The 14,700-nt window shown below is 44.7% G+C and overlaps 3 protein-coding genes across 5 annotated transcripts in view; all 3 read right to left on the reverse strand.

Annotated features, from left to right (window-relative positions):
• Positions 1-6: 6 nt before the first annotated feature.
• On the reverse strand, positions 7-2,247 carry LOC310986295 (protein SPMIP1; the record flags this gene model as incomplete). Its single annotated transcript, XM_083972139.1, has 5 exons — positions 2,217-2,247; positions 1,232-1,410; positions 816-981; positions 347-449; positions 7-125 (listed from the first exon to the last, which is right to left on the reverse strand). Exons 2-5 carry the CDS (start codon positions 1,405-1,407, stop codon positions 7-9), a joined length of 564 nt encoding a protein of 187 aa, XP_083828265.1. The 5' UTR covers positions 1,408-1,410; positions 2,217-2,247.
• A 1,663-nt stretch (positions 2,248-3,910) lies between these two features.
• On the reverse strand, positions 3,911-5,528 carry LOC310986296 (E3 ubiquitin-protein ligase TRIM39-like; the record flags this gene model as incomplete). Its single annotated transcript, XM_083972140.1, has 2 exons — positions 5,392-5,528; positions 3,911-5,301 (listed from the first exon to the last, which is right to left on the reverse strand). Exon 2 carries the CDS (start codon positions 5,282-5,284, stop codon positions 3,911-3,913), a length of 1,374 nt encoding a protein of 457 aa, XP_083828266.1. The 5' UTR covers positions 5,285-5,301; positions 5,392-5,528.
• A 709-nt stretch (positions 5,529-6,237) lies between these two features.
• flnba (filamin B a) overlaps positions 6,238-14,700 on the reverse strand; it is a 62,365-nt gene continuing 53,902 nt past the window's right edge. For all 3 annotated transcript variants that reach the window (XM_083971888.1, XM_083971887.1, XM_083971886.1), the window contains 11 exons: positions 14,429-14,632; positions 13,846-13,998; positions 13,583-13,705; positions 12,282-12,548; positions 11,970-12,107; positions 11,762-11,877; positions 9,233-9,365; positions 8,976-9,152; positions 8,492-8,710; positions 7,886-8,095; positions 6,238-7,779 (listed from right to left, as the gene is read on the reverse strand). In XM_083971888.1, the coding sequence (XP_083828014.1) occupies positions 7,592-7,779; positions 7,886-8,095; positions 8,492-8,710; positions 8,976-9,152; positions 9,233-9,365; positions 11,762-11,877; positions 11,970-12,107; positions 12,282-12,548; positions 13,583-13,705; positions 13,846-13,998; positions 14,429-14,632 (1,928 nt within the window). In that variant the 3' untranslated portion in view covers positions 6,238-7,591. The remainder of the gene's footprint in view (positions 7,780-7,885; positions 8,096-8,491; positions 8,711-8,975; positions 9,153-9,232; positions 9,366-11,761; positions 11,878-11,969; positions 12,108-12,281; positions 12,549-13,582; positions 13,706-13,845; positions 13,999-14,428; positions 14,633-14,700) is intronic.

A 14,700-nucleotide genomic window follows, 5' to 3' on the forward strand; every position in this document is an offset into this window, starting at 1 on the left:
TGGGCCTCAGGCCAGCGTGTCGCTGGCCGATGGGCAGCTGAACACGCCATTCCGGGCATAAAAGGTGTTTTTCACCACCGAAGACCTGGCACGGGACGGAGTCCTGTAATCCAGAGTGTAGTCACCTGTGGAGAAAGGCAGACGCGGTTATCTGGTAGAAAACATACTTTTCTCTGTATAAAACAGAGACAGACAGGAGGCTGCTCATGGCGTGATCAGTGATGTTTTGACTGTCAGGCAATAGAAATGGTTATGGCACATAAGATTTCAATATGATATGAAACACATTTTATAACAATGAAATATTGTTTCTAATTCTTGTTTCTAAACAGTCCCTCTATCTTACCCAGTCTCCACCCGTACTCCCAGGATGAAAGCAGAGGAAAATCAAACTTCTCCTCAGGTCTCATCTGTCCACGCCTGTGCAGGTACTGACTGCGCCCCTTCCCCTGCATGGGACAGCTTTGTTTAATGTGACGTTTTTAATACTTCCTGTTCAAATCGCCACCATCATCTTTTTTGTTTTTGACTGTTTGGCAACAAGTAAAGTACAGGTTAAGTTTAATTTTTTTTTTTTTTTTTTTAGAAAATCAATTTAAACAGACTTTTGTTTTACATTAGTGACATTTTTTAAATTAAGATTGAATATGTTATGATTAATAATACTAATTATCTAATATAATTCTATAATAATTCTATAATAATAATGATTGAAACAGTCAGATGTAGCTACATTAGTATTTAAATTGGTATTTGTGACACCTGGACATTTCTTGTTGTTGTTGGACAGTTTGAACCGAAGGTGTGTTTCTTACATGGTGAGAGGAGTCCTGATAGAGAGATTTTCTGGTCTGAGGAGAAACTGGTCTCATCAGGGGGGGGGCACTGGCACGCCCCTCCCCTTCTACAGGGAGCACAGCAGGAGGAGGAGGAGGAGGAAGGTTGCTCTTGGGCATCATGGTAACAGGAGGCAGGCCAGTCCTGGAGCGAAAACACCAGATTAATATAAATAGTTAGTGTGGTGAAGTCACAGTTTGTGCTGCACCATGGTGAAACAGTACAAATGTAAATGGTGTATGGAGTATTATATAAATAAACGTCTTATATGGACATTATCTAAGAATAAGAATAATAAGAATTACTTTTTGATGCAGTTTTATTGCATGTGTCACATCCAGCTCAATGTTCAGCTGTGTGCTCTGCATCTGCACATTTGAGTATTGCAGCTCACCGAGGGTCAGCAGGCAGCTGGGGCAGCTGTGTGGACTGTGTGCTGTGGTCTCTGGGGTCAGAGCAGGATGGGTAGAGCTTGGCGTAGCGGTTTTTCCAGGCCAGACGGGTCAACATCTCCTTCTGAATCTGCTCCCGGTAGCAGTTCTGGCACTGAGTCGTCAGCAGGCTGCGCATTTCCTGTCAGGAAGCCATTAGAAACTCAGTTTAGCATCTCTGAGATGCATCTCAAAGGGCTTTACACTAAACAAAGACACACTTACAGTTGTTTTCATGAGTTGTCACAGTTCCTCTCCAAATAACCAGTAATTAATGCTGAACACCTGAACCAGGTTGAATCTATGCACATCTAAGATAAATAGTTTGTATAAATTAAAAACTGAAGATCAGTTGCAAATCCTTAGGTGCACCTCAGCCACCTAGATCTAATTTGTGTTAAATTAGGATTTTATTTGATTGATTTCATTCAAAAAATCTTGACTGTTTAAACTTGCAACTTCCAGATTCTTGATCTGTTTTGTATCATTTTAACTACGTTGTCATTTTTGTCTCCAGCAATATATTTGCTGACGTTCTGCTCACCACCTTTTCCCACATTTGTGACTCAGTTCGCCAAGACAAATATTGTTGTTTCATGGTGGACAACTTGTTGTATTTACAAACAATACAACATTTCAGATAAAAATGTTAATTAAGAAACACCTGTCATCTATAAAGAAAAAATAACTCACAAAAAAAATCTATGTCACTGGTTTTCCATTTAAAATGAGCGATGATAAAGAAAAACAGATTATTTTCAGGGCCACAAATACAAAGTGGAAGAAAGTCAAAGGCAAGTGAAATTTGGGATTGAAAATCAGTCCATCAACACAACAAGCTGTAAAGCTGTAAGCTACTGTACTGTATTGTGTAGAGATGCTTCGTTGCTGAAATCCCATTATATGAAATAATAAATTGTAATTTCATTCCAAAATATCCTACTTTACCTTTGAGGTGTCTGAAGTGGAGCTGTGCAGGGTCGGCCTCTCACTGTGGGAATGAGCTGTGGCTCAGATAACACACGGTAATACAAGGAAACATGAGACACACACACACACACACACACACACACACACACACACACACACACACACACACACACACACACACACACACACACACACACACACACACACACACACACATTTGTACAGCAGTCGTTGTGTGGACACTCATTGACATAATGCTTTCCCTCGCCCCTTACCCTAACCTTAACCGTCCAAAACAAATCCTTAACCATTACTCTTAACCTAACTTAAACCTAATTATAACCTAAAGTCTAAACTAAAGTCTTAACCCTCAAACAGCCCCTCACAGTAAGTGAGGACAGGCCAAAATGTCCTCACTTTCCCAAAATGTCTCTGGGCCAGGACCCCCTTGCAAAAGAGATTCTGAATCTCAATGGGATTATTCCTGGTTAAAATAAAAAAAATAATAAAAATGTCCTCACTCTCAAACTCAAACTGGTCATCACATGTAGCCTATAGCTGTACAAGTACACACACACACACACACACTGTGTGTATATCTCCTGCCTTTTCCCTTCATTCTTTGAGCGGAGGGTCATTAATTTTTATGCCTGAAGACTATCGGAACAACTAATGTTTAACCTACTGACCACCCCCACGCGTCTGTGTGTATTTGCAAAGTTGTCGGTTGACAATGGCAACACCTACAACTGTGGCGTAGGTCAGTTTTCCAGCTGTAACGGAGTTAAGTGCAACTGAAACTAAATGAAAACATCTATGAAAAAATGTTTAATTTTACAGCTGAACAGGATCAATATAAGGGCACCACATCCTTTTTTTTTTTGATACAGACTACAGTACATGACAAAATGACCTGCACAATAAAAAAAAGCATAAAGTCAGTGATAAAGTATACATCCAGTTTCATATCATACATTTCATCATACACACATTGATTACATTTGTACTGATGACACAAACAGTATGAAATGTGTACTTTCTGTTGCATAATTTTCATAATTAAAGCAGATATCAGTGGAATGTTTTTGTTAATATAAGTCCTAAATAGTCCTATTTTCCGTCAGCAATCACTTACATGAAGTATTTCAGCCTAAACACGAGTCTCTCCGTCACTCTGCTCTGCTGTAACCCGAGGAGAAAATTTTCCTTGTGGGATACAAGTGTTATCCAATGAGGAGAGAGAACGGCATGAAGGGCTGTGTGTGCAGCCAAGGGATGCGCGTGAATGTGGTGACGTAGCACGAGGACCAATTGATGCCTGACAAGGGCGGGGGCTGCTAACTCATGGTGCGTTCAAAGAAACTCGTACTTTGTGTTTTTCCTTCCTGTGAAGTCATACCAGTTCGATCTGGTACGAGTTCACGGGTCGGAAGTTACGAGTGGCCGTTATAGGGAACTTTCACAGACAACAGGATGGTAAAAACACGAGCTACGGGTTACCTGGAACGCTACCAAGTCGTAGTTGTGACTTGAAGCTGTAACTTACGGTTTCAAAAGCCTGCCTTGAACGCAGCATTAGCCGAAACGGCCGTGAAGCTGGTATCTGCTTTAACTGTGTTTACATCAAAACAGTCACACCACTGGTCTATTCATAACCATCAACCCTATAATAATAATCATGGTTGCCTGGTCTGTTTTACTGTTACAGAGTCCTACACTGGAAATATCTTCAGTGGGAGTTTATTCAGGTTGCTGAAGTATGGGAAAAGTCTCTCAGTGAAGGTGTGTGTGAAGGTGTGTATGTGTGTGTTAGTGTCAGGATCAGAGAACGACAGTTTTCCTCCATCAAAGTCCAGCTGAACTCTGATCTTCTTTAGTTTCCTCTCCAAAAAGAGAGTGATGGAGAAATCTGGTAGCAGACGTACTGAGTATTCACCTTTATACAAGCCAATCCTCCATAATCCAGATTGCGGTTCTCCCTTTCTCAGGACAGACTCTGCTAACACGCCAACTTTCCAGTCTGTACTGTCTCCAACCTCGACGTCCCAGCTGTGAGTCCCTGAGTTAAAGCCCTCAGAGCCCAGGACGATGGGATAGTAATCAAACCTCTCTGGATTATCAGGAAGCGGCTGCTTCTCTCCAATTCTCACACTGGTCAGATCCTCAGACAGGATGAGTTCTGGATGAGCAGAGTTTGGGTCCAGAACCACAGGACTGTAGGAGACCTGGTCCTTCATCTTGTTCCAGATGTTGAAGGCCAGGTTGCCCAGATGTTTGGCCACATCTACCAGAGCTCCTGAGCCCAGCTGTGGATCATCCAGCAGGGGGCGCTGCTGGACTCTTTCCACTGCAGCCTTGTAGTTATTGAGGAACGAGACGTCTTCAGCTCTCAGCTCGTCCTCTGTGTCTCTGACTGTGTGAGACAGAGCTGCTATCTCTCTGCTCAGAGCCTCAGTCTTCTCCTTCATCACCCGACTCTTCTGCTGCTCTTCCTCCCTCAGAGCTTTGATCCTGGCCTCCTCTTCCTCCTCTAGAAACTGGTGAAGCTTCTTAAACTGCTCCTTGATCTGTCTCTCTGTGTGTTGGACCTGGACCTTGATGTGTTTGGCTGTTTGATCAAAGTTTCCTTTAATTTGTTCAAACAGCTTCAGTTTCTCTCGTAAAGGCTTCAGGGTTATCTGAAGCTCCTCTTTGTGATCCTGAGCAGCTTCATCGATGGGACTGAATCTGTGGTTCTTGTGTGATCTTGAGTCTCTGCAGACGACACACACCGGCTGCTGATGGTCCAGACAGAAGAGTCTGAGTTTCTCAGAGTGCAGACTGCAGACAGACTCTGATCCTGCTGAAGGTCTCTGATCCCTCTGCTGTAAGAAGGTCTCACACAGGTTCTTTAATGCCAAGTTGCAAGGTGGATCACACTGTGGAGATACTGTCTGACAAACAGGACACTCCTGCTTTTTTATCTCTGTCCACCATCTCTGCAGACAGGCTTTACAGAGGCTGTGGGTACATGTAAGGAAAACAGGATCTCTGTAGATGTCATGGCAGACAGGACAGGAAAGATCCTTTTCAGACTGCAAAGACATTATCTCTCAGAGCGAAGCTGTAAAGTCAAGACAGATCAGTGTTACAGGAAGACAATTTATCAGCTTCACCTCCTCCACCGTCCTCTTTAATGTTTCCAAAAACCTACCCTCACTGTGGGTCGTGGCTTGAATAAAGTTGAAATTCTCTGACTGCATTAGGAGGAAGTGACAGTCCTTCCGTCTTCAAGTCTTGTGAATGTCCTCTCTTATTCGAGATTTGCTCTGAAGGTAAATAATAGCATTTTTCGCTCAGTGTTTGTGGTTTCCTCTCAGTGCCAACATATCAGACTTCCTGGTTTGTTTGGGTTGAGAGCTCAGATGGGAGGAGTTTCACTGGGTGAGGCATTGTTCGTTTAAAGCCGTCTCTTTCTGACTCCCAATCGAGATACAGAATGAATAATCCATCTACACTGACATCATCGGAAATTACATTTATATTTGTATTTCTGAATCCAACATGAGAGAGGTTTATTTGATGCATCATATATGTAAAATGTTGAAGGTGAGTCAGGAGTTGGTGAGTCAGTGTTTGTGTCGGCCTGGCCACATTCACAAACTCCAGAGGAAATATCTAATTCTTTACAATGACAAGAAAAAGTGTGTGGGTTTCTCCAGGAATCCGTCATAAAATGTGTCTATTTCATCTAACTTAAGTACTAAGTAACTTTAGTACTGTCAAACACCATGTCCTTTAGCTAATACTATACATCAACATCACTGTAAAGACAGAAGAATCACTTAAACATAAAAATGTAAGGATTTTTTAATAATTATATTTATCCAGCTAAAACAATGATACCATCCTGATTTATTTAGACTACTCTTTTTGTTCATTGTTTTTCCATCTGGCCTCTGCGTCTTTCCCCTGTGGAAACTCTGCTGTAGTGGGCTACACTAAGGTTTCAACACAGACCCAGGAAATGAACGACCAAGGTCAACGTTCTTTCTTCCAGTTGATTTTAATTATTAAATGTACATCATTTCGAGAGTTTAGTTTCACATTAAATCACCCATTCCCAAATACAAAATGAGAATTTTTCTTCCCTCATACAAAAATCCTCCTGTGAGTATCAAAAGTAGCAGTGATTAGGCAACAACATCCAGGTCAGACATAAAGGACAGATTCATCCAGATTTACACACAAAACCAAAAACCCAACCTCCAGTTTCCAGCTCAGATCTGAATTTGAATGTTTCATGCAGTGATTGACATCGAGTGTGTGAACGGAGCCACACAGTTAAAGGTCAGATCTGCTCATGTGAAAAAGCAGCTGAGGGAACGACAGAGAACAACGACGGACCTCTAGCGCAGGAGCAAGTAGTCTGTGGTACAGTGCAGGAGACAGTAGTGTGGAGGCAGCTCAGTCTTTTATTTGTTATGGCAACATTACGTACTCGTGGGGTTTGAGGAGCCACGGGTCAAAGAGAAAGAAATCAACAAACATCAGTAGTCGTGTGCAGTGAATCTGGTCCGTCTACACTTTAAAGAAACATCACACAACAATAAACCAAACACAGAGAAATCCAGTTATGTTAATTGAGATGTTAAGCTATTTGTTTCGTTCACAGCACTTTATCATGCTCAGGGCAGTGGGCCGGGCAGAGGAGCCCGCCAGGTTCAAAGATTTGGCTCCTCGCTAAAATCCCTCAGAGAGTTGAGCAATGGCACTGAGTAACCTGAAGGAAAGTGCTGTGTAATTCCAGTTATTTTTCTAATCATACACATTTAAAAGTTCAGTCCAAGTCTTTTCCAAATCCAAAATCCAGCTAAACGTTTTAGGAAACATGACACCAACGTTCTCTCCAACTAACTTCTCTTGTAAAATCAGCAACTTTTTATTTAATCTTTAATTTACCAATCAAGTATAAAACTCATCAAGTGCAAAATTTGTCAATTGATATTGTCAGGGTAGTAAAAAACGATCTCTTTCTCAATCGGGTCATTTTTACCGTTTAGCCTCCCTGACTCACTGCAGAAGTGCGTCCTCTCTTGCACCAAGTCTCGTCTCAGTGATGTTTGTTGTTTTTTTTCCTCCCTCCAACTTTCATTGGTTCTTAAATCAGATTTTCTCTTTTTGAGGAACAGTTTGGCAGGTTGAGTAATTCTAAACTAATGAAACAAATACTTGAGGGCAGAAAATTGTGAAAACATCTGATTTGAAGTGAAAAAGTTTGCACATGAAGCTTCATTAGGCAACTTGTTCATTGGACTGTTATTTACGGTGCAGCTAACGTGTCCACTTTAACAGGGAAAATGCAATTCCTGCAAAATGTTGCAGGAAGCGTGGACAGTTTATGTCACGGTGCATCATGGGACGACGACGTGGAAGGGGGAGCCGGGGATGTGGTCCTCGCCCCACTTGACCACCAGGATGTAATTGCCCCGCTCTTTCAGCATGTAGCTGACGTTGTACTGCAGGTTGCCCATGTGTTTGACCAGGACCTCCTCGCAGGGGACCTGAGGGCCGTGCACGCCCACCAGGAGCATGTTCTTACCTGAGGAGAGGAGGAGGGAGGGGTTAACAGGTGCGTCATAGTGTCAGCTGTCTTTCCTATCACTGTTGAGATGTGGAGGTGTATAGGGATGTGATGACTTCCTTACCGGCCTTGCTGCAGTCGACAGAGAAGCTGCTCTTCTGGCCCACGAAGGCCTTGCTGAGGCCGGGGCCTCGGCTCAGCACCTTGCTGGCGTCCGAGTCGCCCAGCCTGGGCATGGCGCTCTGCGTGAAGCTGCTGCTGGAGGCCCGCACTGCCGGGTCCAACGTCAGGGTCGACGTCTCACTGGCGTTGGTGACGTTCACCAACCGGGGGCCTGAGAGGATGAGAGAGAGGAAGAGAAATCAAGTAATATTTTATTTGAATAATTATTCCAGTGGTGGTTTAAAATGTTTAAAAAAGCAGGAGAAAAAAAAAAAGATTTATGTGAAATTAGTCCACATGAAAGTTAAGCCTGCCTCTGCTTCTGCTTTAGTTACTGATCTAAGTAATGGTACAGAGTAGGTGCTGGAGTAGACTTCCTGCCCAGTCGTCATTCTTCTATTTGATGAAGAAGAACTCATTAGAGTGAATATTTTTTCAAAATTTGAGGAAAATGAATAGTTATACAAATATGCTGTAGAAATATAAGAATATGAAGTTTGTACGTGGTGAAATAACAGAGTGAGTGAAAGTTCAGGTGAGTTTTGAGGGGTGATGTTCCCCATGTTACCTGTGACTTTAGCCTTGAAGGGGCTGCCTGTGATGTGGTTTGGTCCTCCATATTTGATGCTGATCAGGTAGTTTCCAGGCGCCATGGGAGTGTACTGCACCTTGTAGCCCTCTGAAACCTCCTGGCAGTCCATCTTCACTTTGGACGGCCCCTCGATGGTCACAGCCAAGGCCCCGGGGCCCGCCTTAGTGTTGTTGATGATGAACTCTGACTGGGTACCTGCAGGAGCGCAGAGAATCGACAAGTGGTGTTGTCCTGTTGTTAGTGGGTTCACACTCTCCCTATTCACTGGTTTTCACTATCTTTTCACAAGCAAATTCATTAATTGATGAATTAATAACAAAATAAATGTTGTCCTGTTTCTTTATGATGCTGTTGTGTTGTAAAACACTTTTCAACATTGTTATTTTGATGGCGCCGGTATTTCAACTAGTCATGAGTAAAAAGGCCAAAGGTCGGACAGGTAATCAGACATGTAACCCACCTGTGGTGCCTCTCTCCAGGCCAGCTCCGTACGCTGTGACCAGACCGGGCTCTCCAGTCTGTCCTGGTTCCCCGACTCGAACCTGGAAAGGACTCCCTGGGATGTGGGAGCCGTTGAACTTGACATCGATGGTGTGGATGCCGTTCTCTCGGGGGATGAAGCGGATCGCGTACTTGTCTGGAGGACAGGCGGAGGGATGTGTTGCAGATAAATGTAGTTTTTTTTTCATCTTATAAACCCTCTTATGAAACACAGACCTCTCTCCAGCTCGGTGACGACACACTCCTCCAGAGCACCAGAGGGGCTGTGGACTTTGGCCTCCATCTTCCCCTGCGCCCCATTCAGACGCACCGCAAAGGATGCTGGGTGATTCACCTTCAGACCAGACTCCTACCGAGGCCGGACGCACAAACAGTCAGTGTACAGAGCAATAAGGTAACACTTGACAACACAAACACACATTTCACACACAAACACACTCACAAGGAAAGACCCGTTTCCCTGTTTCAGTATTTTTCTCTACTCGTTTCTATTATTCACTCCGCTCTACTTCTACTATTCACCTCTGTGTATTCTACTGTTTTCTACTCTTACCTGGGCTCCTGTTGGTGCAGCTGCAGCAGACAGAGGCAGGAGGCCACAGAGTTACAAAGCAGACAGACACACTGACAAAGTGCTGCAGTGTTATAGTACAGTCTTAATGTCACAGTTTAAACAGATTAAACTTAAAATAAAAAAAACATTTTTGTCAAAGACCATTTACACTTGGTTCTTTAAAATGTGTGATCAACAATTCAACCAGTAAATGATCAAATTGATGCAATAAATAAATCAGATCATTGATTTTTATCTGTTGTCTGTACTATAAGACTCAGGTTTAACTAACACAGAAGAACATTGTTCATCTACAGCTACAGACAAACAAACAACAGTGTCTGTGGGGGCAGCAGGAGTCTGCTGTGCCCCACCCCTGTCTGCTGTAGCTAGGCAACCAGGGAGCTGATGATGATGCTGCTGCTGCTGATGAAGATGAAGATGACGGTGCTGTTAAAAGCCTTTAAATGAAACACAAGAGAAACACCAGCAGTTCCACACCAGACAAAACGAGGGATGACCAGAGCCAGGCGACACGGCAGGAAGAGAAAGACAATCTGTCTGTGTGATGAAGAGTTTTCTCTAAGTTGACATTTTGTCCTGAGGGCGGCGTGAATGGAAACGTCAGAGTTCACAATGAAAAGAGTTCATTGTAGAGTTGAAACAAATATCAAGTCTATAGTTATGGCTGTCAATTGATTGTAATAGTTAATTATGATTATTAGGAAATTCACTGCAACCTTTTTATTTGTTCAAACTGTACCTGAAGGGATATTTAAGGTACAGTTTAATAATGGAAATGTATCTTTATGATACATTAAAGCAGAAGTAAGCGATATTTTTGTGTTAATATAAGTCTTGAATAGTTATATCTTCCGATAGCAATCACTTACATAGAGTGTTTGGACCGAAACACGGGTCTCTCAGTCCCTCTGCTCTGCTCTGAGCCGAGGAGAAAACATTTATCGTATCCTAAAGTTTTTATCCAATGAGGAGAGAGAACGGCATGCAGGGCTGTGTGTGCAGCCAAGGGATGCGCGTGAATGTGGTGACGTAGGGACGAGGACTGTTACGGTGCGTTCAAGGCAGCCCGTAACTCGTGTTTTTCCGACCTGTGAAGTCGTACCAGTTCGATCTGGTACGACTTCACGGGTCAGAAGTTACGAGTGGCCGTTATAGTGACTTTCACCGGTAAAACAGGTCGGAAAAACACGAGTGGGTTGCCTGGAACGCTACAAAGTCGTAAATTGTGACTTGAAGCTGTAATTTACGGTTTCAAAAGCCTGCCTGGAACGCAGCATTAGCCAAAACGACCGGATCGCTTACTTCTGCTTTAACTATGACAAATTATGTCCAGAAACCACTTTAGCTTGAGACTGCAGCTGATTCAAAGCTCAGTGTAAAAGCATGTGTGTTAATTGTCTGTCAAAAAGATGGAATTAAAAGAAAATATTTTTTATTAACTCACCATTATTGTCTTGTCCTAGATACAGTATCATAATGACCCGTTTCAGTGTTTTCTAACATTTCACATGATTAAATTATGGTGCAATAAATTAGTCATTAATAAAAACAAATGTTAGAAATGTTGCTTATCCTTAAGAGTGTGTGAAAAAGGATGGAGGACGTTTCCTTCAGCCGCCCTCTCAGGCCTGTGTCAACTTCACACAGTAACAGTGTGTTTGCCTGACTGTGGTCATGTCCATGAGGCCAGTTGCATAAAGAGTTATTTCAACCTGCCCACCTATAAAACTGCAAGGGTTCGACTGATATGGGCTCATTACTGCTGTGCTCAATGTTACCTTATTTCCAGTTTTATATGAGAAACAAATCAAGGGTTGAATTTCCAATGTACTTTGAAGAAGCTCTGACAGTATGATTTAGGCATCGTTACTAGTCTTCAAAAGATATTCTGGACAAAATCTTTGAGTTCTCAGTTCAGTGTTGTTTTTAAAAGCTGAAGCTTGAAGAGTTTCTCTGTGTTACACTGATTCCTCCCTGAAATTGATCCTCAGAATAAAATAAGAGCTAAATTCAACAATCATCTGTCTTCAAACAAAAACCCAAACCAGTCGAAGCCTCACACCCACTTCGTCTGCTCTGTACGACGTCATATGTTTATGCAACTGTGCCCCAGAGCCCTTTAGCAAGGCAGGGCGGGCTGGGTGTGGAGGTGTCTCCTCATGCCTCACCTGAAGGCCGGTAACAGTGAGGCGGCGGGCGTCGTTCACCGGAGCCATGACGGGGACCAGGAAGGGGCTGTCGGGTATGTGCTGCTCGTTGAACTTCACAGAGACTTCGTAATCACCTGGGGAGAGGGAGAGAGAGGGAGAGAAGGTCAGAGAGAGAGAGACGTTAATGAACAACTATCAGAGTAACCTGCTGGTGCGTTTTCTCTACCGGGCTCCTGAGCGATGTAAGAGACGCCACAGGATCCGTCTTTGCGGTCGTCGAATGAGATCTCTGCTCTGCTGGGCCCCTCCACCGCGATGGACAGACCGCCGGCCCCCGCCTCCCTCGTCCAGATACTGAACTCAGCTGGTGAGAGAGACAGAGAACTGGTAATCCTCAAAACAGATCTCTGTTTTCTCTTTAAGAAGCTAATAGTTCTAATTAATTAGGTGAACTGTGATTTACTTCTAAATACATCTTCGATATAGAAAGCAGAGTTTGTGTGGTCAGTGTAACGATAACATCTCTGTGTGTGTGTACCTGGTTCTCCGGCCTGTGCTCCCTCCAGTCCCGGACCTCCGGCTCGGACCTTGGCGGGGCCGCCCTCGCCCAGCGGTCCCACGGTGAACTGGAAGGGGCTGCCTGGCACGTGCGCGCCCCTGTACCGCACACTCACGCTGTGCACGCCCATCTCAGTGGGCACGAAGCGCACGCAGTAGGTGTCGTTTCCCGCAGCGACCAGCTCGGCGGGCTGCTTGGCTCCAGAGGGGGAAGTGACCTCGGCGGTGACGTCCTTCACGTCGATCGCTGTCAACGAACGGCACCGTGTTTTATTACTGTGTTTCAGTGAAGTTTTCTTCCTGCACTTGTTCAACCTGCTCATCCAAACGAAAACTTGACCAAAGTAACTAGTGGTAACTGGTAACTATAGTAACAGTGCAGTATAAATTAAACTCGTGCCCATTGAAACTGAAAACCAAAAACAAAGCAAAGCTGAAAACAGACGAGACACAAACAGCTGCAACTTAACAAAGCTGCAAACCTTGTGCTGCCAAGCCCAGCATTTTTCCCCCTAGGGCTCTATAACGCACCCTCCACCCCAGCACCGGGGGCATCAACCGCCCAAACGCCCCTCACAGGCCTCGCTCCACCCGCTAACACTAGACCAGAGAGGCCAGAGATGAGACGGACGCGGCCAGGAGAGAGGCTCGGGTCTGAGGCTGCGGCAGAGAGACGAGCCCCGCGACCGCTGGATCCTCCAGACCACCAGAGGGAGCAGTAGGAGCGGGAGGAGGTGTGAGAGATGAGCTGCCGAGACAAGACCAGGAGGAACCAGCTCACTGGAGGAATGAGGAGGAGGTGAGAGGACGGAAGAGGAGAGGGGAAGGAAGACACAGAGCAGAGAGGAGGAGAGAAGAGAAGAAGAGGCAGAGGAGGAGAAAATAAAGGGAAACTGAGCAAAGGAAGGAGGAGAAAAGGGAAGAGGAGGAGGACAGAAAAAAGAAAGACAAACAATTCAAGGAAAAAGGGGAAGGGTGAGACAAAGGGGAAAGAAGAAAAGACATGAAAAGCAAGATCAGAAAGGACAAAAGACAAAGCTGACACACAGATTAGAATCAGTGCTCAGAAGACAGAAACAAGCTCCAGAGGAAATGGATGTAGAGAAGAAGAAGCGGCAGCTCTGACGACATCTCCAGTTTTACACAAACACACACACAGCTCTGACTGTTTGAGACGTTGACAGGTAACGTGGTGGGTTAAATGAAGACGTTCCTCTGACCAACACTGCAGAAAGCCAATCAGACGACCCTGTCAAAGTGTGTGTGTGCGAAACCGTGTACCTGGTATCTTCAGGCTGAGGTCACACACACTCCCCACGCTGGCAACAGATGCTGCCTTCTGTCGTCGAGTGATGCTCTCCCGGATACGACCCTCACCCGTCACCCGCACCGTGAACGGACTTCCTGTTGTCAAACACACACACACACACACACGTCAACCTGTTTGTCCAAAATGCAACTTAGTTCTCCGTCCTCAGGGCGCTCGCTTGTCATGAGGAGAGATTGTGGAAACGATGAAAGCCATAAAAAATGAGTGATTGTACCCGGGACGTGTTCCTCAGCGAAGCGGATTGAGACGATGTAGTTTCCTGGTTCAGTTGGACAGTAGGTGACTCCACACGTCCCGTCATCCATGTCCTCCGTCTGGATGTCCACCTTACTGGGACCCTCGATGGCCAGAGCCAGGCCGCCGTAACCTGGACACAGATAGTAGAAGTTAACTTGCCATGTTCCCAAATCACAGCAGTTATCCCGTTGCATAATCAATACAATTAGTACAATGAATACAACAATAATACTGACATCACATTACAGGGTTTACTGTACATCAGTAAGAATTCAAGTCAGCAACCTGAATGTGAGGCAGCGTACAGGACAAGCGGTGCAGATATAAACATGCTGGTGTAATATTTGATTGATGTCGGTGTGAGACAAGAGATCGACAACAGTCAGTGGATCACTAACATCGACAGGATTTAACCTCTGTAGAACATCTGTATGAAAATTCATGGATCCAATAATTGTTCATATATTTTCAGTCTTGATCGACCGCCAGTCGTGCACCGACTAAAAAAAACACCACAGCCCATGAGGACAAGTCGCTGTAACGACTGAAGCTGCACTGACCGGCCTCTCGTGTGTCGACCACGAAGCTGGAATTGGTGAAGGTGGTTCCCTGGATGAGGCCGTCGCCGTGGACTTTGACCCGGCCGGCGTCGCCAATCTCAGACTGGACGACCATGATGGTGATGGGACTGTTGGCGACGTGTCGGCCGTTCTTCAGGATGCTGACGCGGTGTTCGCCCACCTCCCGGGGGATGAAGGAGATCCCTGTGAGGCAGAGGAGGCAAGGAAAGGAGAATTACATCTAAAGACAGATTTGTATACAAGTATATTTT

This window comes from Trachurus trachurus (genome assembly GCF_905171665.1).
Source record: "Trachurus trachurus genome assembly, chromosome: 5".
Classification (NCBI taxonomy): Eukaryota; Metazoa; Chordata; class Actinopteri; order Carangiformes; family Carangidae; genus Trachurus; species Trachurus trachurus.